The sequence below is a fragment of the Haliotis asinina genome, chromosome 6 (genome assembly GCF_037392515.1).
Source record: "Haliotis asinina isolate JCU_RB_2024 chromosome 6, JCU_Hal_asi_v2, whole genome shotgun sequence".
In the NCBI taxonomy this organism is placed as follows: domain Eukaryota; kingdom Metazoa; phylum Mollusca; class Gastropoda; order Lepetellida; family Haliotidae; genus Haliotis; species Haliotis asinina.
The window spans coordinates 29,046,452-29,070,944 of record NC_090285.1 but is presented as its reverse complement, the minus strand read 5'-3'; the positions used below and the strand labels follow the sequence as shown (position 1 = coordinate 29,070,944).

The 24,493-nt window shown below is 37.3% G+C and overlaps 1 protein-coding gene across 2 annotated transcripts in view; it reads left to right on the top strand.

The window, feature by feature from the left end:
• Nucleotides 1-24,493, top strand: part of LOC137288066 (EF-hand calcium-binding domain-containing protein 6-like) — a 244,859-nt gene that overhangs the window by 178,538 nt on the left and 41,828 nt on the right. For both annotated transcript variants that reach the window (XM_067820444.1, XM_067820445.1), the window contains one exon: nucleotides 12,869-12,955. In XM_067820444.1, the coding sequence (XP_067676545.1) occupies nucleotides 12,869-12,955 (87 nt within the window). The remainder of the gene's footprint in view (nucleotides 1-12,868; nucleotides 12,956-24,493) is intronic.

Below are 24,493 nucleotides of genomic sequence, written 5' to 3'. Positions count from 1 at the left end.
CATAAATATGTATTTTGGTAAACCTTGAATATCATTATACAATTATGCACAAAGTATGCAGTCTAGACTACCACTTGTTGAACTTCCATCGTTGTGGAAGCTGTGGTGCCTGAGCGGGTTATGCAGCTGACCTTGTGTGTTGGTGATTACGTACCTGGCTCAAGTGTGGGACATTTCCACATCAGGACAACTCCCCACATGACATTTCCCCATGTTGACATTTCCCCACAGCTGTTTTTGTAACCAGCAGGACAAATCCCCACACCATCACAAATTTGTAATACAATAGATGTTATGAGGTTAACTAATTTGTGCATTATATGTATTCTCTTTTTAGGGGTGATGGGATTAACTAATCTGTGCATTAGGGGTATGTTGGTCGATTCGTTCCCGGGAAGATGACAACTGTGATGTTTAAAACAACAAATCAGTGGAACATGTGTACCCGTGTGATTTTTTACTCTGAACAAAAAAAAAAAGTATGGTACATAGTTGGCAAATCTCAGTTCATGCATATTTTAGTATATAACAAAACAAAATAAAAACCAATAAACTAAAAACAAACAAAAACAATGTAATTTTTCAAACATTAAATTACCTTGGGTGCCTTCTGAGTTCTGGAATAGAATTACATGTCATGTCTTTGTCTGGTTGTTTACTAACACTGGCCACCATCTTGCTTTTTCTAATTTTCCACTTCTTCTTTTCTGAATTGGGAACACCCACTTGAGAGTTCCTTTCAATTCTTCTTTTTCTTGAGCATGGTCACTTTCTTTTCATTTACCTGCCACTGATTGGTTTCTTAATACCAAACAATTGTATTCCTGGCTGTAATTGGCCCTGGTGTCCTTCCATAGTTTTCTTGCTGTTCACCTGTTCACATTATCTCCCAGTGTTTACCAATCCTTCACTTCACTAGGACTCATACTCTTTCAATGCATGTGAGTCAACTCTTGTAATATTTCATTCAGAACATAAGTCATGCATAAGTGTAAATTTATTAAATATCAATATATACATATTAAACAATTGTTTCAATTATCAATTATATACTAGGAATATGCATAAATGTTTACTGCATATAAATTCTGGTTATGACAAAATAAATAAGTTAGTTGAAATGAATATGACTTAGGCCGTGTGCTTGGTGTCGGCCATGATGGGTACTCCATAGCATGAGGCATACTTGGCACATTCATTTATTTTATGGTAGCATACTTTTAATGCAATGTCTACATCGACATATAGTCACTATGTATTTGTTGACCATATTGTGAAATGTTTTGCAAATATTGTTAAATATGGTTATGCAGTGTGTACCTGCCCCTAACCTAGGAGTCATTTTCTTTCTATGCAGGTACACACCTTTCACCACCCACCATTCAATAAAATTATCAAACTGTTAGTTGTTGATGCCCATCTTTCTGGCATCTTCCAGCAACTGAATCCTCTCTACTTTGGGACATGGTTTCACATGGAAGGATTTTCAAACCATCTACCTCTTGAGAACAATAGAGGTTCTTTGTAATTTTAAGCGCAAGGGTCATTCTACATTGTTACCTCGTATATAGATGACATACTCCCATGAACCACTTTTTACACCCCTTAAAGGTCACATGCAACCAAAAAATCAAACACAATTAAAACACAGTTATCACTTGTGCATGATATATAAAATGCATTGGTGATTGTGAAAACACAAATAAACAGAATTATAAGCGTATAGTCACAAATCAGAAGTGCAATATTTTGTACTTGGGTTTGCCTCCCTCGAAACAAAGCAGCCGCGATACCAGATGCAGTCAGTGCCTCTGGGTGTGCAGTCAAGTGTAACAAGGGTTTTTCACTGGCCACTGGTTCATTTGCTGATACGCTTAATCGGCTCTTTGTTTATGGCTTGTAAGCCCGATAGATATTAATTTCAAATTGCAAATGGTCAGTAAAGTTCTGCATTGCATATTGTCATCAGAAGAAGGCAGACATATAGGTGTCAGTAAACCAGACATTGAGTTTTCTCTGTGACAGAGTCTGCATATCACAATCAACATGGGTTTTTTTATGTAACAAATAGATTATTTACTTGTTTATGTACACAACCAAGATTAGACAACTGCTCACGACCCTATACTCCGGGCAGGCATACTGTTTCAAGCTCCACGAACCTACTCCCTGTGCATGTGTTATGAGCACAGCATAGCTGTTGAAACCAATTTTTCCCCCAGTGCAGAGGGAAAATTAGTGAATCGTTTGAACTCTGATTTGGGGGGCTTTGTTTCATTGTGTTTATTTTCAACTTCATAGGTTGAACTGAAGTTTTTGATGATTTGTTTTGTTAAGTGCATACCAAAAGGTATCAGAATCTACAAAGTTTTTACGATGCATGTGATATTAAATATATATATCATATTTTTATCTGTGACCATTTTATCGATAATAAACAATTTATATACATTGAATGTCATTATTTTAATGGAGAGTTTATTTTTACAAGATCACATCGAATGATGTCCAAAGTATTAAATACTAACAAATTACACAGATATATATTTTCATAATATGAATTAATAGGCAGTCTTTTTGTTGCAAGGGGCGATAACTCTCCTTTTGGAATGATATAATCTACAGTCCAAGTTCTTGCTTCCAGTCTGGTTCTTGATTCAATGTGCGCTGCGACAACTTGCTACATGTAAAGACAGAACCAGCTCACGCGTTGCCCTGCTCACCTTCATTGAAAAAACAATCACTTATGATGAAAAGCCTTTAATTGAGACATGTTTTGCTTTGTTTTTAGTTTAGAAAAGCATTGTTTGTTTAATTTCCAAGTGCAGTTCGAATGACACAATAGAAGATAACCGGGAAAATGGCATAAAAAGTTGGTATATTGTCACGGCATTTCCTACGACAAAACACACGACTGTGCAAGTCTCAGGTGTTGTAGCATCTGTGAAATAATGAAAATTCTTTTTACTTATTATCAACCCTTATATTACTTTCAATGGTAATTGTTTAAGAATTGCAGCATTAAAATTTTACAAATAATTCCCATTCTACCACAGATCTCAATGTAAAAAAAATCGGAGATACACCTCCAACCAGTGAGTATCCCCAGAAGGTCTTTTTGACCGATTTGTGATTATTGCACATCCCTGACAATTGAAGAAATTCCAGGTAGAATGTAATGCTTAGTTATAAAAATATAAATTATGTTTTGAGCAGCAGTTCCTTACTCATTTGAATCCAATTTGGTTTTAAATTCTGATCTTTATTTTTATGTATACTTACATAAATGCATGGAGCGCCTGTTATCCAAGGAGTTAGTTGATTGCAGCAGAAACACCAGTCATCATAGGTTGAAATATAATATTTACCCTTTATAAAGTATGTCCATCAGTCAGTGTTCATTTCTTATAAAAGTTTAAAACCACTTACATCGCTTGAAATATATAGTCTTTTACAGAGATTTGTCTCAACAAACAACATATAATACTGATCACCCAAGAGGATGTGTATGATAGAGTTACATGAAATAAGTGTTTCTTGTTTTGGTAACATTTGTTTTCTCAAAGTGTATGAGCAAAACAGTGACTGCCTTACGGGGAGGGTGGCAGAGCAGAACTCTGGTGGTTCAACTGTTACATCTATTATTATTGTGACATGATGGGGTATGAGTAGCATAGATTTGGTGTTTTGCCAGACCGTTATCTTGCGAATTTCCCATTCTAAATGGAAACAAATATACCATATACCAGGTAGGTAAATGTTTACTAACGTTCTGCTGCACAATTTCATATAGATAGGGGTGTATTTTGGCAAGGCATTCTGATTTATGTGTTAGATATTGTTTATGTTAGGGGCTGTGTATTGTAATTGAATGTTTTTATAATAGAGGATAATATGATAGTGAAATTTCCATATAGTTGTGGGGGAAATATCATATAATTGTATTTTTTAAGTTTGAATAAATGTGGTTTTTTTTATCTGCATTTCCATCACATCTGTTGTGTTGATATCAGTCATGTTGGTGGTCAAGCTGAAGTAGTGCAGGAATGTTGTATATACATGCATAGTGAAGCACTGTGAAATCAGACACGTGTTCAATCCAAAAATTTCGAACTCACAATGAGACATGTTTATGAAACAGCCTAAAATCAGATAGAGTCAATCCAGAATTGATGCTGTCTGATTTTTCTGAAGAACAAATCAGAATCCAGTATTTTCGGGAGTTATGGTAGAGTGAAATTTAACCCCACAAATATTCTATGAAGATGTGTTTATGCATGTATTTATGTTTTTACATTTTTAGTTGTGTAATGAAAAATACAATTTGGAAAGTGCCCTTGAATATGTACCTAACCTTGTAGTAGTATTGTTTCTTCTGTGTCTGAAATATTGTATTAAATAAATGAATGTTTTAATATTATTCCCTTTCATTGAAAATTAAGAAAAACAATAGAAAATTTAGACCCTATAGTCAGGATAATTAAAATGCAGTCATTGCAGAAATTTGCAGTATTTTATGCATTATTTATCTATACAATGATTTAATATTCCATGCATCACAAACTGTTACAGACATATAAAAAAGTAGATTTTAGTTATGCCCATGTTTATTGTAGATCAACATTGGCTACATGTAAGTGATGCTTGGCATAATTCATATGTTACTGTTACTTTATGATTACTTTACCTTTGTTTCTCACATATCTCTGCACCTACTAAATATTTGTTTTGTCAAAAATCTGAATCCCATCTTGCACGACTTGACGAAATTCACATAACAAGACTTCAGTGTTTCACTCTATCAGCTGTAGTGAATTACATGAATGCAGCCTAATCGTCCATAATATGAAAATAATTTGAGTACATATACAATGTAAATACACTGCAGTTTTAAATGTGTGATATACAAACATCTAGTGCCAGACTTAAATTACCAATTGCAAAATGCCAATGACACATGACCTGAAAACAATCAGCTGATTCCACTGCCTGATTTTGAACTGCAATTTTGCGATTCATTCTTGCAATATATGCAGTCATGACTATCCCAGGTGTATCATAAAATCATGGAATAAATATTTCAAGACATAACACTTGACATATCATCGTAAAAGGGAAAAGATTACTGTCCATGCACAAGCATGAACATCGAAGGATACTCTGGTTGAATGTCTATAAGTGTAGTAGTAACACTTACAGCTGATATCGCACATATGACATGCGCTCTTAGTTCAACGTTGGTCCAGGTCAGCGCACCTAGCAGATAAGTGAAGGGAAGATAAATAGATAAATGTAAATAGATGTAAATGTAAACAGTAACAGTACAATTACATTTATTTATAGACTATCCACCATCAAGCATTTATTACTTTAAACATCACACTTTCTACTGGAGCTTCATTGGGTACGGTACTGCATCTGCATATACCATGACACTCATGATGATCAATAAACATTGAGTTGATATCAATGGAAATAAACAACCAGTGAGCTGATATCATGTTCATGAACACCAGTTTCATTACGTCGTTCAGTTTATAGTGTAACTCACCTCACTAATCCATTAAAACAAGACTCGGCGAAACATCAAAGGATTTTCAGTGTAATACCAAATGTCGTCTCCCAGGAAGACACTTGTTGGTCAGTGAGGTCAGCAGAATGTTTTCATGATGATTTCCTGTGGTTTCCAAGATGGGACTCAAGATGAAGCAATTAATGATTTCCTGTGTCCAATCAGCCCATCTAACAAGGACCACATAGAGCTGTATAACGTCCAAGATTAACTTTCTCCATGAACTGATGAAAAGTAAACTCATTATATGATTTTGTATATTTAACAATTTTAATGAAAAATATATAGAATCTCAGCTTGTGTTTGTTCAATATTTGTGATGGGTGAGGGGAATTGTCCTCCTGGTTCCAAAACATACAGATGTGGGGAAATGTCATGTCTGGAATTGTCTTGATGGGGAATTGTTCGTACACCACTTGGCTTTGGGCATGTGGGTTCAAATCCTGAATGGGACTCAGCCCAACAAAAGTATTAGAATCTGTACTTAAGTAAGAAAGTGTAATCCCAAATATAACATTTTGCATTTGACCTCTTTCTAAATGGCTCTGTGTATTTTGGTTAATGTTTGTGTGTGACCATTAGCAATATACTATATATATCTTGTCTTAGTGGTGTCATATTATTTTGATATGACCAGGTCCCTGACAGCAGATTCTTGTGAAAATATCAGCAGTTAGTACTGCAGATGTGACTTATGGGTTTATTTAGGTTTAATTCCGGTCCCACCACCAATTAAAATCCATTATAGGTATGGGTTGAGCCATCCTCCTCTGTGTCATCTACCTAGACCAATTCAAAAATTCAAAAAAAACCGAACTCTGGATCAGATGTCCATCACGTTTTCTGAACACCACCTTTCTTGATGTTTTGGTGGTTGTTTATTCAAGCTATACATAGCTCATTCGTTTTTACATGCTTATATAACCGATTCTAAATTACCCGACTGTGGCTTCTATGCTGATTTTCAGCATCTTTTGACATTTTTATCATGATCAGCATGGTCTAGATCATCTAGGAGCATCATGTTTGTATTTTATTTAGGAGATAAACCTACTGTGTTTGAAAATCAGAGACATGCTATACTGAATTGATGGCGACTAAATTTGAATTGGAACCGAACACGCAGTAGGTTTATCCATTCTACCATGACCCATTTAAAATCGAATTTCCTTGCTCTGCGGAAGACACTGTGTGATCCGGCAATTGATGAGAAGCGAGTTAATCTCGTCTGTGAAGGGAGTGGTTGGTGCCTTTCGTATTTTTTAAACATTTCAACATAAAAAAATATTCTGTCTATAGAAAACAAACAACTCTTTATTCAATGCAATAATGTAATGCCTAAGAGCTTGTTTTTATCATCCCAACTCTACACGACTGAAACCAGCCTATTATTTTGTTTGCTGTGATACTCTACACCCTTGGTTACACAAAGATGGAATTGTCTGACCTACTTATTTTCATGGAAGTAGAGTTACGCAACAGTTTGAAATGGCGGACAAGATAGTGTTTACATTTTGCAAAAGTTTTAAATTTGACGTGAAAGTGGAAAATGCTTGACTGGATGTCGAATCAGAACCCTCCAGAACCGAAGAATAGATCCTTTTGTGATAGACCTACGATCTGTATCTCATCAAAAACTGTTGATTTTTGTGCTTGGCGAGTGTCGATTGTGTTTTCATGCCACAGCATGTGGCAAAAGAGTGAGAGTGCCATTTGTCAAAATGTGTGTACATGTGACTAACTTGGGATTCCTGGAAACGTTGTTTCTCAAAGTGTACTAACATAACAGTGACTGCCTTGCGGGGATGATGGCAGAGCAGAACTCCAGTGGTTCAATTTTTTACATATAGATATTATTGTGACATGATGGAGTATGAGTAGCATAAATCTGGTGTTTCGCCAGAACCGTTATCTTGCGATTTTTCCCATTCTAAATGGAAACAAATATACCATATTCCAGGTAGGTAAATGTTTACTAACGTTCTGCTGCACAATTTTGTACAGCATAGGGGTGTATTTTGGCAAGGCATTCTGATTTATGTGTTAGATATTGTTTATGTTAGGGGCTGTGTATTGTAATTGAATGTTTTTATAATAGAGGATAATATGAGAGTGAAATTCCCATAAAATTGTGGAGGAAATATCATATAATTGTATTTTTTTAGTTTTAATAAATGTTTTTTATTAACATTTCCATCACGTCTGATGTGTTGATATCAGTCATGTTGGTGGTCAAGCTGAAGTAGCGTGGCCATCTTGTATATACATGCGTAGTGCCTTGAGGATGCACAAGTGGGTGGATATCTGTCTGTCTGTCTGTCTGTCTGTCTGTCTGTCTGTCTGTCTGTCTGTCTGTCTGTCTGTCTGTCTGTCTGTCTGTCTGTCTAGTGAAGTGCCTTGAAATCAGACACATGTTCCATCCAAAAATTTCAAACCGCATAGATTTATGTGGCAAATTCTCGAGTCAGCGTCAAAATCCATGGAGTCGTTGTCATCCTGACCTGCCATCATTGTGGTCAAATGGAAGTAGTTCTCACAATAAGACTTGTTATTGCGTGGTGAAATGGCCTAAAATCAGATAGCATCAATCCAGAATTGATGCCGTCTGATTTTTCTGAACAACCAATCAGAATCCAGTATTTTCGGGAGCCATGGTAGAATTACCTTTATTCAAGCTGAAAAGACCCAATGTGTGCTAGACGAGCCATCCCTTTTTACTCACTATAAAATAGTTCCGCAGAACCGATCAGTGACTTTCTTTGTGCTTGTATAGATGGAGCCAAGCTTAGGAGGAGGATGCAATCTCAGGACTGACCTGTTAAACCAAGCACTTGGCTATCAGGGCCTCAGTGGTTCAGTCTGCTGGGGTATAATCAAGGCAACCAAGGTTCAAAGCCTGCCAATCCAAAAAAATACAATGTGTTCTCAGGGAGAGCATAGTCGACCACAACCCCACAAGAGAAATGCCAGCATATTACGACCACCATCATACATACATTTCTCCCTCCGTGGGTTATGGCCAGAGGGGTCTTTTGCTAGTTTTTAAAAATATTTTTATTTGAAACCTAATCAATAACAACATTCACAAAGCAGTTTACTCAAACATAGCTGTAATATTTGGAGACAACTTGATGGAGTGGGTCTGTGAAGATTTTCACTCCAACGTGTTGGAACAACTGTTTTTCAATTGATCTCAACATGTTGATAATGAGAGACAGAGATAAATCTGTAATGAGATGGGGGCAATACCTTGTCATGAGGGACGATTTGTAATTCTTTTCAGATGAAGCCTCTACCTGGTCTGTCTTGCATACAAATTTGGTTTGCCGTCTTTGATATCCACTCGGTTGACACACTACATTTTCATGGAGCATATGGAGTGTGTGGCGCAATGTTTATCACCTCCTTCAAGCTCTCCAGGCTGGTACAGATACCTCACAAAGACCTGGTCTGCTAGTTTTTTCTCTTTGCCGCTGCAGCGTGATAGTGCTGCCTATTCAGTCATCACATTTTTTCATTCTAATGGCTTCGATGGGTCATTTATCAAGGAGTCGAGTGACTTTGTTGTTGATCGCTGACACCACATGCAGTCAGCACACCACCCATTCCATCATTCGGCTAAAGTCCTGTTGAATCTTGCAATGATGGCTTGGCATTGGTGAGCTCCAGCCACGCCAGGACGTCATGCTTGGCTAACACCTGTGACACTGCTCCCATGGACTCGTATTCGGGATCGAATGAAATAATGTAAGAAATCCCCTCAGAACCAGCAAATATATAACACTGACAAATTTAAGATTTTCAAAAATTCTTTATATTGAGCCAAGACAGGCAAAAATATACAGTTTCAAAGAGAGGTTTCATAAAAGAGAGGTTTCATGTACAATGCAAATGAGTCAAATCTACAGTAATGGGTCACAAATATAATGTCAACTCACCGAAGTCTTGACATGAGAGTGAGAAACCGTTATGCCGAATGAAACACAGCGAGCGGTCAGGGAGCGGGTATGTAGGTCAAGCTTTGACAGAGATTGATGATGTTACTCCAGTAAATGTATATGTCCGTGTCGACAACACAACAACCAATTACTTATATATTCGGTCGTCAATTCCTGAAAGTTCGAACACTTACAGCCACCGCCATCAATGTGGAATCTTCTAGCAGTCTCCTGGAAGTACACACAAATAATCAAAACAAACTCAGGAGAAGGTAACTCTAAAGCACTTCCTGAAAGCGTGCTACCAAAATACTGAAACATTTATGATACGAAATGTGATGCACCTGATGAAGGAGTAAGCATTAACTCCGAAACGTTGTGTTCTCTCATAAAGAAGTTGATATCCATAAAAATCTTCATTCTTATTGTAATTATTGCTTAATTAATAATACAATTTACAGAAAATACACTCTCGTAACACTCCCCCCTCCTTAAGAAAAAGAGAGTTTTGCAGAAACTTTCTGTTATAATCAGAGCAAGATAACAAACATAGTAACATGACATGTAATAATATGAATAGCATGAGAAACATCTTGCAGAATCAAAATGATACAAGCATACAGCATCATCAAGTCATAATGCATTTACAGCCTGGAAAGTGCATCAGCACAAACATTGGTCTTTGCCTTTAATGTGTTTGATCACAAGACTGAATGATTGCAATGTCAAACTCCACCTCCAGAGTCTTTGATTCTTGTTCTTCATTTTCTGAAGAAAAGTCAAGGGATTGTGATCAGTAAACGCTTCCATGGGCAAAGTAGTGGTACCTAGGCACACTTCAAAATGCTGTAAAGCTAACAAAATACCTAATGTCTCTTTCTCAATTGTAGAATAAGAATAATGTCTTTGGTGCTTGTCAGACTTGCAATACTGGAGAATTCATGAGTATGGTTTTGACTTTTTCAAATGCAGTCTGACAACTTCTGTCCCACTGAAATTTTACATTTTTCTCAAAAAGCTTGGTAAGTGGTGATACAACATCAGAGAAATTTTGACAAAACTTTCTGTAATAGGCTGCCATACCCAGGAATCTCATGAGGTCTCTCTTAGACTGATGACGTCATTCGTGTAAGCCTCAACACTGTCAGGACCAGATGTCAATTTGTTGACGAGTCTCTGGAATGTCGCTGGTGCGTTCTTCAGACCAAACGGCATCACCTTGTATTGATACAGTCCATCTGATATAGCAAATGCTGATATTTTCTTTGCACGGTCTGTGAGTGGAATCTGCTGGAAGCCCTTCAAAAGTTACTTATTTAATTGCTTATAAATCCAGCTTTATTTCCAGCTTGACCAATGCTATCAATGCAATCATCCATTCTCGGAATAGGATACGAATCAGTACATGAGAGTGCATTGACAGCTTTCATGTCCGCATAGCAGCAACAACCATTTCCACCACACTTCGGCACAAGAACACATGGTGAACTCCACGGACTGTCACTGGGTTCAATAAAGTCATTGTGCAGCATGTATTTCACTTCCTTCCGCAGAATTTCACGCTTCATTGATTCATCCAATAAGGGTGTTGTCTTACAGGCACAGCATCACCTATATCTATATCATGGCTAACAACATTAGTTCATAGGTCAACCAGGCACATCAGGAAATAAATCAGTGAACTCATAAATCAAATCTGACATTTGAACTTTCTGTTCAGGGGACAAATGTGAAAGCTTCTCATCAAGGTGAGTTAGCTCATCAGAATTTCTTTGGTGAAACATTATCTCTAAGGTCATCAAACTTTACATTGCTAATACCATCCTCTATGTTGTCAACATGTTCACTATTGTCTTTAGTACAATCTCTAGCTAAGGAGAGTGTCGCAATACAGTTGACATGTTTGGTTTCTAATCTGTCATGATAATTCTTTATGATGTTTGCATGACACAATCTCTTCTGTATACGATGACCAGGCATCAGGACGACATAGTCTGGGTCACTAACCGTTTGGTCAACAACATATGATATCTTGAAGTCAGAGGTTGACCAGAAACAGGAAGAGAAACTAACACTTTCTAACAAAAGAAATTTCTCTGTTTGATGTCCTGTCATAGTTTTTGTTTCATTTTGGCTTGTGAAACTTTCAAGTTTTGTCTGACCAATGTACTTGCTTTTGAAAGTCTATCCCGAAATGTAGACACATAATCTAAAAGATTGATTTCAGGACTGTCATTGAGCCATTGTTCTTTTAAATGCTTCAGTGGCCCCCACACACTGACCAAATACAAGCTAAAGGGGCTAAACCGTAAACTTTCCTGAACTGACTCCCTGATAGCAAACAACAACAAATGCACACCCTCATCCCAATCTTTCTCTGTCTCAAAAAAAAAAGTCTTAATCATATTCTCCAAAGTTTGATGAAACCTCTCTAAAGCCCCCTGCGACTCCAGATGATAAGCACTAGACTTAACTTGCTTAATACCTAACTGGTACATAGCTTATTGAAACACCTTAGACATAAAATTTGAGCCCTGATCAGACCGAACAACATCTGGCAAACCAACTAAGGTGAAGAACTTGATCAATGTCTTGACAATCACAGGAGCAACAATCCTTCGAAGTGGACTCACTTGAGGAAAGAGGCACACGATAGTGAGCAAATACTGATTACCAGACTTGATCTTAGGTAGTGGACTGACACAGTCAATAATAACTCTACTGAAAGGTTCCTCAAAGGCCTGTATAGGTTTCAAGGGAGCAGAAGGAATTTTCTGATTTGGTTTTCCAACAATTCGGCATGCATGACAGGTCTTACAAAATTCAGCCAAATCTTGTCTCAAACTGGGCTAAAAGAAATGTAATGTGCCAAACTTTTCTCTCAAGTTTTGTTTACACCCAGATGACCTGCCATTGGACTTTCATGTGCCATTGAAAGTACATACTTTCAAAATACTTTTGGTACCACAATTTGATGATACAATTTCCATTCATTCTCTGCACAAATACAAATACAAACATGATGCTCTTAGTTAATCTAGAACACGTTGATCACAATAAAAGTGGTACATAAACATGAAAATATGCGAGACAGATGGTGTTAAGGGAACGTGATAGAGTTCTAGCGTTCAAACCCTGGTCAGTACTGTGTTTTTTTATTTTTGATTTGGTCTAGGTAGGTGACACATAAGAGGATGGCTTGACTGACACCATTGATGGATTTTAATTGGTGGATTTTAATTGACCGGAATTAAACATAAAAAAACAATAAGCCCCATTTGTGGTAAAACCCCCCATTACCAACTTCTATATTTAATTCCATGTTTGTCTGTCTTGTGCACATTGATACTTGTTTTAGGTACAGAGCCAGCGGGATTATCTGATGACTTATTTTCATACACGAGATCGAATGGGACTATCACATATTGCCAAGACAGAAATGAAGGTAATGTACCAGAGTAAAGTTCCATATTATTATTTTTTTTTATTGCTTCTTAGGTTTGTGAACTGGTGGTGCTTTCTTTCCTTTCTTCAATTTCTTCAGCAACTGCAAGGAGAAATAAAAATACCTTGCTTAAAGAACTGTATCAAAGATTCAGTTGCTTAAAGAGCTGTTCAACATTTCAGATCAAGAGTGAATTTCACCTTTTTCAGTTTTCGGAAAAAGTTCCTGTACACATACAACTTGCCAATGACCAAAACTTAGTCAACATGTTTTTCACCTGGACAACATTTTTCTGTCCTCTCAAGATTAACCAAAAGTATTATCTTTTGGGGTCAGTTAAGACTCAGTAAATATGCCATCAATATGGAAGAGTTCTGAGAGCAATACCATATTTTATCATGGTCTGAAAATAAAATGGTGTAAAAGGAAAATACAAGTCAGTTTCGGGGGAATTACTTTTAAAATACCTTTAAACAACCTACATATTTTGAAAAGTGTTTTGAATATGACTAACAATACCAAATGATTCATGTCTTTCCAAAACACCACACATATCCTTTAAAGTATTGTGCATTAGGCATCTAAATATATTTTTTTTGTTACTTTGCACATACTTCATGCCCTTACACATGTGTTAACGGATGTGTAGTGTGTGTGCATCATGTCACATACATGTGCAACAAGTGACTCCCACATTCAACATTCATGTAACATGGAAGCAGGTTTCTGTTGAATTAGATGAATAGCTCAAATGAATGGAAATGAGATAGAAATGAACCAAAGAGATGTAAATGTTGTGTTGATGATTCATCCATTAGCCTGACCATGAACACAAGGTTGACTTGCATTAATTAGTAGTGTCCATCACCATCAATGTGACACACTGAGAAAAGAAATACAGTTCACTCTACTACCATATATCATGATACAAAGGACACTTTCGCCCTGAACTATTATACAAGAACCCCCCAAAAAAGTGTCGCACTGAAAGTGGTTTCTTGAAGCACACACTTTAATCTACTCTCAGTAGCAATAAAAACGGAGGACTGAGTAGTATACACAATAGCAGTACTGTGACAGGTCCTCCCCAAATGCTTACTTTTTTAAATTAAGCCTTTGGTGAATCCCTATCACAGTAATTTGAGTAAAATTGGTGGAATAGTTTTCAAGATACGGACTTTGAGGTGAGCACGGGGGAAAAGGTGTCTGGGGAAAAGCCAAATGTTCAGCTTTTTATTCATAATTAAGTCTTATATAATCAAATGAAGTCATCAAGAGTGTTCCCAATATCATGTCATTATAGCTTAACCATCTCCAAAATACATGCAAAATTTCACAAAATCTGTCAAAAAGTTGAAGAACTAATCACTCTTTAGTGAGCATGGAGTTGGCCTGGTGAAAGGCTAACAATCCAATGTATTGTCATAGTTCTTATATATATAACAAGGCAATACTTACTTGTAGCGAGGTGAGAGCTGCCTAAAGGTGAATGAAAACACAGGTCAAAAGAACCTTTTAAAATTTTAGGGATAAATTTTACAACAGAATTGAAACAAATGATTTCTTTGAAATTTGATAAAGAAATGAATAAAGCAAGACAAATTTGTTTTTCCTGGTGAAAAAGACCACTAACATTAAATGGTAAATTAACAATTATCAAATCACAAATAATCAATTTTCAGCTCTTCCATTGCCAGACAAAATCTTCTTTAAATCATTAAGTTCAATCCTGTTTAAGTTTATTTGGAATGGGAAACAAGATAAAATACAAAAAGGAATGTTGATGAATGATTATTCAGAAGGAGGTCTTGTCATGGTTGGTGTTGAAGCCTTTTGTAAAAACTTGAAATTAAAATGGATTAAACGCCTGGCACAAAAAAGATGGCTTTTGGCAACACTTGGCATGATGTTCGATAGGAAGACAAGACCGTATCGATTTCATGAATTTCCTAAAGCATCAGTTAAAAAAGCTAATTGAAGACATCAAGAGTGAATTTTGGATAGATACTGTAGCTATTTATAATAAGTTGCAAAATTATGATATTAGGAATATTGATGAAATCAGAAATCTCCCCTTCATAAGTTTCGTTCCTTATGAAGATTTTGAAATATATATCAAATGGTATTGTTGTGGAATTAGATATATTCAGGACCTAATGATTGATTCAGGACACTTAAAAGAATTAAATGTTTTGAAGTCCGAGTTAAGATTAAATTTCATTTCCATTCGTAACTACACATGTCATTCCGGCAAGCTGGATAGCATCTCGTACCCCTCTCATGGCCATGTTTATGACTGCATCTTGTCTAAGCGCAAACAGGCATGAAGATAAAAACAGTCTAGTACTATTATCAAGGAAAGATAACTCTGAATTTCCAAACATGGCTCATGGACTATCCTACATCCCATGGGCAAAACAGTAATACGGTCATTCCCTTTGCAAATATGTTTCAGTTTTGAAAAGTCGTTCATCATATATATAGTTTAACTATGTTTCAAAGTACAACCGTTCCACCATTTTCATGTTTTGAAATGTGTTTTACTAAGCACAATTTGATTGCTTTGCCATGATTCTTGGCAATAATGGTGTACGGGATGGGTACGAGTCTTGTTGTAGGTCACGGAAAGAGACGAGTAGTTACACATGTTTCATTTCTTACTTCAGACGGATAAGTTTCATACCAAAAACCTTGACTAAAATTTCAAAAGAGAACCCAGTTAATAGAACAAATTTAAATACTAATTGTAAGATTCTCCCAGATATTATCTCATCATGAGATTGTAAATTTATCTATAAATTGATATGTAATGATGAGAGTATTTGTTCTCTTCACGATCTTACCACTAAATGGGACACATATGCACATATGTCAGAAACTTTCTTATCCCAATGTTTTAACTCATTAAAGGGGCACTGATGCGGAGCGAATAATGTTTCTCGCCAACGGTCTAATTACAAAACCAAACCGCAATTTGGTCAGCGCCCGCTCCTTCGACCGTGACGGACAAAGGAACTGGGCTCCTGTCCATATTTTTTCACCTAAACAGTCAGGAGGCCGGATGCCCATCATATGCCATTTGTTTAAAAATATCCATGGTATTCCTTGTCCGATCGTAACCAAATATCCCAACAGTGTAGTACTTTTAGGATGCTTGGATGGTATAGTTACTGATCCAATTTGATCCTATTTCAGTGTTTTTAACCTCGATATTTAATCATGTTACATCAAAATATGATGTCTACAGGCACGTAGCAAGCCATTTGTTTCAGTACGGAAGATTGCAAAGCTTTATATTTAGGTAGTTTTGAGTGTTGGTAGAGCTGTGATAGCAAATATCATACGTAAAGTTTGGTAGCTATGGTAGCTACAATGGTTTCTTATTTATGATAATAAAAACACACAGTTGATTTATTTGAATTCGTAAACAAAAAGCAATGACTTTGCGTTTGGTAGAGAAATCTGAAAATTTTCTTACGTAAAAAACCCCTTATTTCACCTATTTACCCAAGTACACAGCAAATGCCTGTGTGTATTCCTTATGTAACGAAATTCCGTTGGTATGTATCCTCAAAACAGTTTCGGCCCATAAGTGTTTTCAGGCTGCATGCGACACAGAGATTACATCTTCCTTGCTGTAACTCGCGCATGATGGTGTAAATACACGTGTTATTTGTCATCATTCCCTGGATGGTCAATTAATGATTTTTTAACAGGTATAATTAGTAGTAACACCACTTCGGCTACTCAACAAAGGTTCCCATTTGGCATTTCTCCTGTCTGGAGTAAATACTCAACATTATAAATTAAGGTCTGTAATGGCAAAAGTATTGTATGTTATGTAATATGTGCATGTAAGTGATGCAAGAGGGTTTATCAGCTGAGTTACAAAAGCAAACATCGATCAAAGGATTAACCGATAACACACTGATTGATTAATTACTTTTATCTTCTAGCGGATTTGTCAAAAGGCAGAGTGTGTAGATGACAACACCCTGTCGTAAAGTGTGAGTGCGAAAACAACATCCTCCCTTCAAAGAATTAACCACCCTTGCGTTGATTGATTGATTGCTCATTATTGGTCAACTAAATTACTTAGAATAGTGGACATCATACAATTAGTTGCCAGGTGTGCTATCTGGGAGACCAATGAGAGGTTTATCTGGTTTTCACCAACGAAAGACGTGAAACGATGTGTTACTTTTTCGCAAATGAGACAGTTGTAAGACACGCGACACAGAGCAGGATTATTTACCAGCTGCAGATGAATGAAATACGATTTCTTTTACGTGGATATTGATGGATACACTCCTGAACAAGGTAGTAGCCTGACATTGTTGCTATAAAATTAGTTTGTTTTACATTCATTATTTGCATTTTGTTTTAATTTATTTATTGTAGCATTCAGCAGAATCTGTATGACAAAAAACAGACACTAGATCCCGTATGTGTGTGAAATAGGATCCACATTGGCAATCTATACAATGTATAAATGTTGTTGTTATGTTAGAAATTTACTATGAGTATAAGCAGATTGTGTGTTCTTTTGTTAATTTTCAGAATCATACAAATATGACAATAAACTAATTAGGGTTATGAGGCAAAATATAGAGACGTACATTGGCTTCGTTATTTTCCGTCCTAATAGTTTTTTACCATTTCTACCACTGGCATATGATTAACCTTCAAAGTGTTTCATTTGTTTTCATAATACATTTGTAATGAAGTAAAAAATGACTTCACCTCAGTTGATCTGTCTATAATTAAACTATCAGTTGCGCCTACGGACTGCGCAGCAGAGGTCACGAACCAGTCACGAATTCTGGGATATCATCCGGGTACTCACGGGAGAAAAACAATAACAAAAGTTTACACCAGTCCACGGAAATTGCTCCGCATTAGTGCCCCTTTAAGCCCGAGAACCACTTCACTGCTCAACACCTGGAACCCCGTGCTGATTGCCTGGCTGGCTGTGGTGAGGCTAATTAGGGCTATTCATGCCTGATATCCCTGGCAGGTTTTGCAGATTACAGGAAATCGTCATACGAACAAGTCCTGATTGTTTAATTGTTTAATTGCGTTGTAAAGGAACATGTTGAAAGAAAGCAGGAGTGAATACATGTCATATATGTAACGTTTTATGTAATTTTAATACACTTTCTCTTGTAGACTTTTGGTGGCATGTGTATTTTCTTAGCACATGATGTTTGTATTCCTTGTATGTAAGACATACTTAAACAAATTGTCCCTCTCATATCATTGTGTGAGGTTAAATTGTTCAAAACATCTATGTCAATGGCAGTAAAGAAGAATTTACGCACATGCCTAATAATCCTGGTGCAGGTGTATTTTCTTAACACATGTTTGTATTCTTTGTATGTAAGACATAATTAAACAAATTGTCCCTCTCATATTGTGTGAGGTTAAATTGTTGAAAACATCTATGTCAATGGCAGTAAAGAAGAATTTACGCACATGTCTAATAATCTTCTATGAAAGAAGCGTTTTCGCTGATACGTTGCTAGTATATACTGAATATTTTAAGGTAAGTACTAATAAGCTAATGTGTGACTTACATGGAACAGGTTCACAGTTTGTCACTTTGGTTCATCGCGATTTAACACGGAAAGTATAAGTTATCACACGAACATACATGTATGCATATTGTATAATGCTATTCCTTGCACATACATAAGACAAAGGGTCATAGGATGGGCATCATCAAAGTTGCCGAATAGGACGTTTTGTATCTCAACTGTTCCATGTAGTGGCTGATTTGTTTTCTATGACCAATCGTATCATGAGATACCTGTCACAGAGGAAATGACAGGTGATGGGGCGTGGGCTAAATTTGTGAAGAGCATGTTCGGTCACTAGACAGCTTGGATACAGATTGACTATTGGTTTGATTGTTGACCAATCGATATGCTGGATTTCGGTTTTATCAAATGTAGCTATCATGAAAAAGTTTGTGAACATACATAATCGTAAGGATGCCTGAAATGTATGTGTAGGACTAACAAGCACTTTGACAAGTTTATTTTTCTTTAAAGCACTCAAAGCGCGACAATCCGATTATTTTTAAACCGGATAACCCAATCCAACCATTGAGTAGAGATAGTATTCATTTGCATATACATTCTGCGCACACTACTTGTACATCAAACATAATGGCTTGCTGAACATTTCAGTATAATCTGCACATAACAAGTTACGAATAAATATCACAATTCAAGTACATGTATTATAGAATTAAACTAAGCTACACGATACTGATTTATTGTGATGTATACACTTGCAGTTGAATCTCCCTAAATATTTATGAAGATGGGCATACTTATATTTGCTTTGAAAGCAAACGAATATCAGAAGATTGACAATGGACTCCACAAAATGAATTTAATTTAGAAGAAGGTTATGTAGCCTTGTCACCGTTAATTCAATCAATGTGCAAACAGTATCTTAGTATTCACTCCCAATGACGAGTAACAAACACTTACCTCCTGTAACAACATCTCATAATCCCCTTTATCTCAGACATGTGTTCATTTGCCAGTATAAGCCCCGACATTGCAAGCAATTGTTATCAAAACACATTAATAGTTCTTCTGATTAACACAGAAAGTAACCTCTCTCGAAAGAAAAGCTAATCTTTGACACACCCACCCTATCTCAGTAGTACACGCCTTCCAAGGTGCAGGAAGACCGAGATCTCATCTTCATGGCACTGGGTTTAGTCACGACTGAGTTCGTCATCAAACAATTTGACTAGAATGTTATTGCCACTGCAAGGCCCAAAGAGCAGATGTGGTCCAAGCCATCTCATCTACTTAACGGAAGGATACTACATCATCAAATGCAATAGACTGCTAAGGATCAAAATCTGAAAAACACTCAAGCAAACATTTTTTCACCACTGTTTCTTAAATTTGTTTATCGGTATGAAAGTTTAACTATCCAACATGTTCTTGGGGTTGCTAATACTTAATAGTGAGACATACTTTCTACTACATCATATGTGAAAAACTGGAAACAGTGTTCGACTTCATATCTGAACATAGCAGCAGGGCCAAGTGAGAACTGAAAAAGCTTGCCAAAGAACAAGGAGTGATTTGTTACTTCCCTCTGAGGATACCTCAGCTGTTGAAGTTGCTTGTGAACCACCTCCCACTCAAGCTCCCAGCAAAGGGGCGTGGACTCAGAAGATAGTCGCGTGCATGGAAAGCCAAACTACTCAGACTGCTTTAGGAATGCAAACCATTGGAATTAATGCCAATCAGGCATGCTGTAGGTAAGTATCCGAGAGTATGGTGAATGAACATTGACAAAAACATTGAAGTTGACAACCGCAAACCCCTGATATCCAATGAAGTCAGTGAGGAAGTGAATTATCTGGGAAGCGTCAAATTTCAACATCCAACAACACCTCATTCGCAAAAATACGAGAAACCCTCGAATGCTACACACACATGGGCTCGGATTGGGCCGTGCACATGATCAACATGGTCAACCTAGACATAGCCAAGATCGTGCATGGACCTGCCACCCTACCACAAAAATAAAAAGGCCATCGTTAGCATAAAAATTATAGACAACAATGATACAGTCAGGCCGCATTAGTCCAGACCCCGATAATCTGATTCCCGCGATATCCGAACAATAACTAGCTGTAACCAATCTTGTTTACCATATAAACTCATTACCTGTTGATTCATTAATCCGGTGCTCCTCTCTCCGTATCGGGACGTTAATTAGCAGTAACAGATTAGCTAATTACACATAGATTTGCTTCATTAATCCGGCGGTACATCAAAAAGGTTCGGATAATCCCCTCACAACGTGAGCCCCATTTAGTGGTAATTGTTAAAGGTCACATGCAATGTAAGACACAACTTTGCAGATTCTGATACCTTTAGGTATTGCACTTACAAATCATGTAAAGTGCCAATTCAGTCTATAAGTTGAAAAAAAACGCGATGCAAAAAAAGCACCCGAGTCCAGCCTCTGCCACATTATGTAATTGGGCAGGTGTGATACTTGTACACATGACAAGTTTTTATGTCTGTGGGTTGCAAACAAACTACATCCATTTTTTTCGGATAACTGGATTTGACGGAAACTGGTGCAAACTCTTTCAAGTACTACTTTGTACTTGGACGAATGACACTTTCCAGTCACGCAGTATTTCACCATCTCTACTGAGATGATTTTTTATTTCATCGAACTCAAATTCAGAAAACGTGTATTTACAAAACCCAACATCTCTATATACATTCTCTAGGGGTAACAACTTATTCTAGTGTAAATGATTTTGTTTGACAATGGTATATGTATCCATACCGAAACGATGCATCAAGTACAATAAAAGAAGTTGTTATCCATAAAGAATCTTACTTTCTTGTGACTAGCCATACTTATAAAAGGCCCATCAAACAGATCATCTTTTTGTACACACAATGAGCCCCCAGCATATCAACAAATCAATCAGCCAATCGGGAGTCGTCGTTACCCCTGAGTGCACAGCCACCCGCTTTGACTGGGTTCGGTCTCCCGAGGGCTTCGTTTCGAGGGAAGTAAGCCGAAGTACAAAATATTGCACTTCTGAATCGCGATTGTACGCTTACAATTTTGCTTATTTGTTTTTTTAAAAGCAGCAATGTATATTATATGTCATGAATAAGTGATAAATGTGTTTTAGTAATGTTTGATTTTTTGGTTGAACGTGACCTTTAAGTGACACTTCCAAGTTGAACATGTCGTTAGTTTGTGTTTTTGATCAATTAGTAGGTCTCACTTTTGGTTAGTTTGAGTACTGCCTGTCATGCTTACTTGCTGTATAAAACACCGATCATGTTAAAATTATAAGATTATAACATGGACGAGACATCAAAGATGTTTTGGAAGAGACCTTAATCCAGAAATGTATGTCCGATATCAGTTTAACAAGAAAGCATGGATGACATTGGATATGTTTTGTGATTGGCTAAGGTCATTTGACAGACAGATCTTATTTTGTGACAATGCTGCCAGCGTGAAAGTTCATTTCTTGCCCCCGGACACAACATCGCAGAACTTTCAAGTCCCACTACAAGAAATATCTCGTCAAGCATTTCATCCAGTGTGCTTAAGATGACCGGCCACAAGCTCTTTATCTCCGAGAAGATTTCTTTCACAAGTGAGTTTTGTTACATGTATGTATAATCTATGCAGACATGATATGCATTGGTTGGTTGTTATATGAATATTCAAGTTATGTCTGCAAACTGTAATAAAGTCTTTTGAAACTTGTATATGTTCGTATTTTTTTGTATTGCCATGTCAAAGCAAAGTAACTCTACTGTAGTGGTGTTCATAATTTTAAGTTCATTTCAGTAGTCCGTACGTTTCACTATCGAACGTTTTTGATGAAAAACAGAAGTGTCCCGATTAACGTGGCCTGACTGTATTAATAATTTCTGTGTGGTGGTGGCAGTCATAACTGCTAATTTCGAACTGAGAGGTAATCTGTGCAGGCGTTCCAGCTATCCGTCGATCAAGACGTCCAGGCTCGACTTCATTGTCTTGGAATGCTTGACGCCCATATCCTACGAGACGCGATTAAAAATACTAACAATTTGGCCATCAAAGTCTTCAGACATGAATTCAATAAAACCACTGAATCAGCTGCATGTCCAACGACATGAGCAGGATTAATTTATTTCTGACCAAAGGAAAAGAGGGTAAGTATCTCTACATGGCGATGTAAAGTATGAGCTGAATGTTGCAGGACTAATCAAAATATGACGGAAAAAAGCACTTTTGTAAACAGTGCCTGCATGGCTTCATGCAAGCCAACCTGATGGAATCGCACTGGGAGCCATCCGAATCGACATGCCAAACAAAAATGACAATGGCTTGAAATTCATCAACCACAGACATCAAAAGCCTGTGCCTTACTGACTTCGAAGTCCTTGTAAAAAATGTCGACACCATCTCTCCATCCTCGGACAAGAGTTTCACTTACCAATCACAGGAACATAATGCTTGCAGGTTTGGTTACAAGGTCATCTGATGTGACAAACGATGAACAATGAACGACGAACAGAGGCTCCTTTGATCTACTAAGGTCCCGTCAAAATATTGAAAGCTGAAGAGGAGTGAGTGAGTGAGTTTAGTTTTAAGCCGCACTCAGCAATATTCCAGCTATATGGCAGTGGTCTGTAAATAATCGAGTCTGGACAGCTGAAGAGGAAATCATGAGGGATAAGTTATCATATCCCGCTATCATGCACATGATGCTGGATGACAAACTGACTGATGAAAATGTCAAAATTTGCCACGTGTGCGACTAACCCCTGAACGGATCACTACCAAGTCACCGGCATGTAGAAAGGTGCCATTCACAACGCATGTAACCTTAAGCTCAGAATCAACCCCAACACCATCAAAATCCCCATCATCATTCACAATCTTTGCAGGTACGATTCCCACCTGATCATACAGGCCATCGCAAAAGTCAACAGCAGAATAACATGCATCCCCAACAGTACATCTCGTTCTCCTTGGATGGACTGAAATTCATCAACAGCATTCAGTTCCAACTGTCATCTCAGGACAGTGAAATCCAACGACCCAGCAGACTTTGACATCACCAGTCACCACACCGACCTTGGGACTAGACATCTGCTGCTGAGAAAAGGCATCTATATCCTTACGACTACATGGATGACTGGACCAAGTTTGACGAAACCCAGCTACCTCCATCGAACATTTTTGCAGCAGTTTAACATACTCAGACATCACCCAGGAGCATTCCGTGAATGCTATTGAAGTGTGGAACAAACTCAGATACAAACACCCTGGGCAATTACCACGACCTCACCTGAAAACCGAGGAGATGTTGCAGACCATGTTAGAAATTTCAGAAAACTGTGCATGAAAAAGTAAGGATTGGATCACATGTGTTACTATTCATCTCCAGGACTCTTGTGGGATGCCTTGCTGAAAACGACTCTCATGGAATTGAAACTGATTATGACTTGCACCTGTTCATGGAAAAAGGTCTCGAAGGCAACATTTCCAGGAAACTCATTACCAGCCCAGCATTCAACCGGAGCAACATCTTTGATACTGGTTTAGCAGTGCACATGAACAATAAGCACATCATATTCAATCTACCCGTTTACGTCAGAATGAGCATTCTTAACTTACGCAAACATGTGATGTATGACTTCTACTACAACGAGCTCAAGAAACATTCCAGCGATAAATGCAAAATGCTATACATGGACACGGATACCCTGCTGAACAAGCACATCAAGCACATCCAATCCAAGAAAGCCCTGTTTGAAACCAAAACATTCAAGCACCAAATGAACATGCGGAGAAGTAAGGGACTCAAGATATACGGACTGACGATCAACAAGACTTCGCTGTCTCCCATGAACATGAAATGATGGATCAACGTTGACAGTATCACAACTTACACGTACACGTAATTAATTGATCACTCACGCACTGACATTGCATTACAGAACACCATAGAGAAAATTTATTATT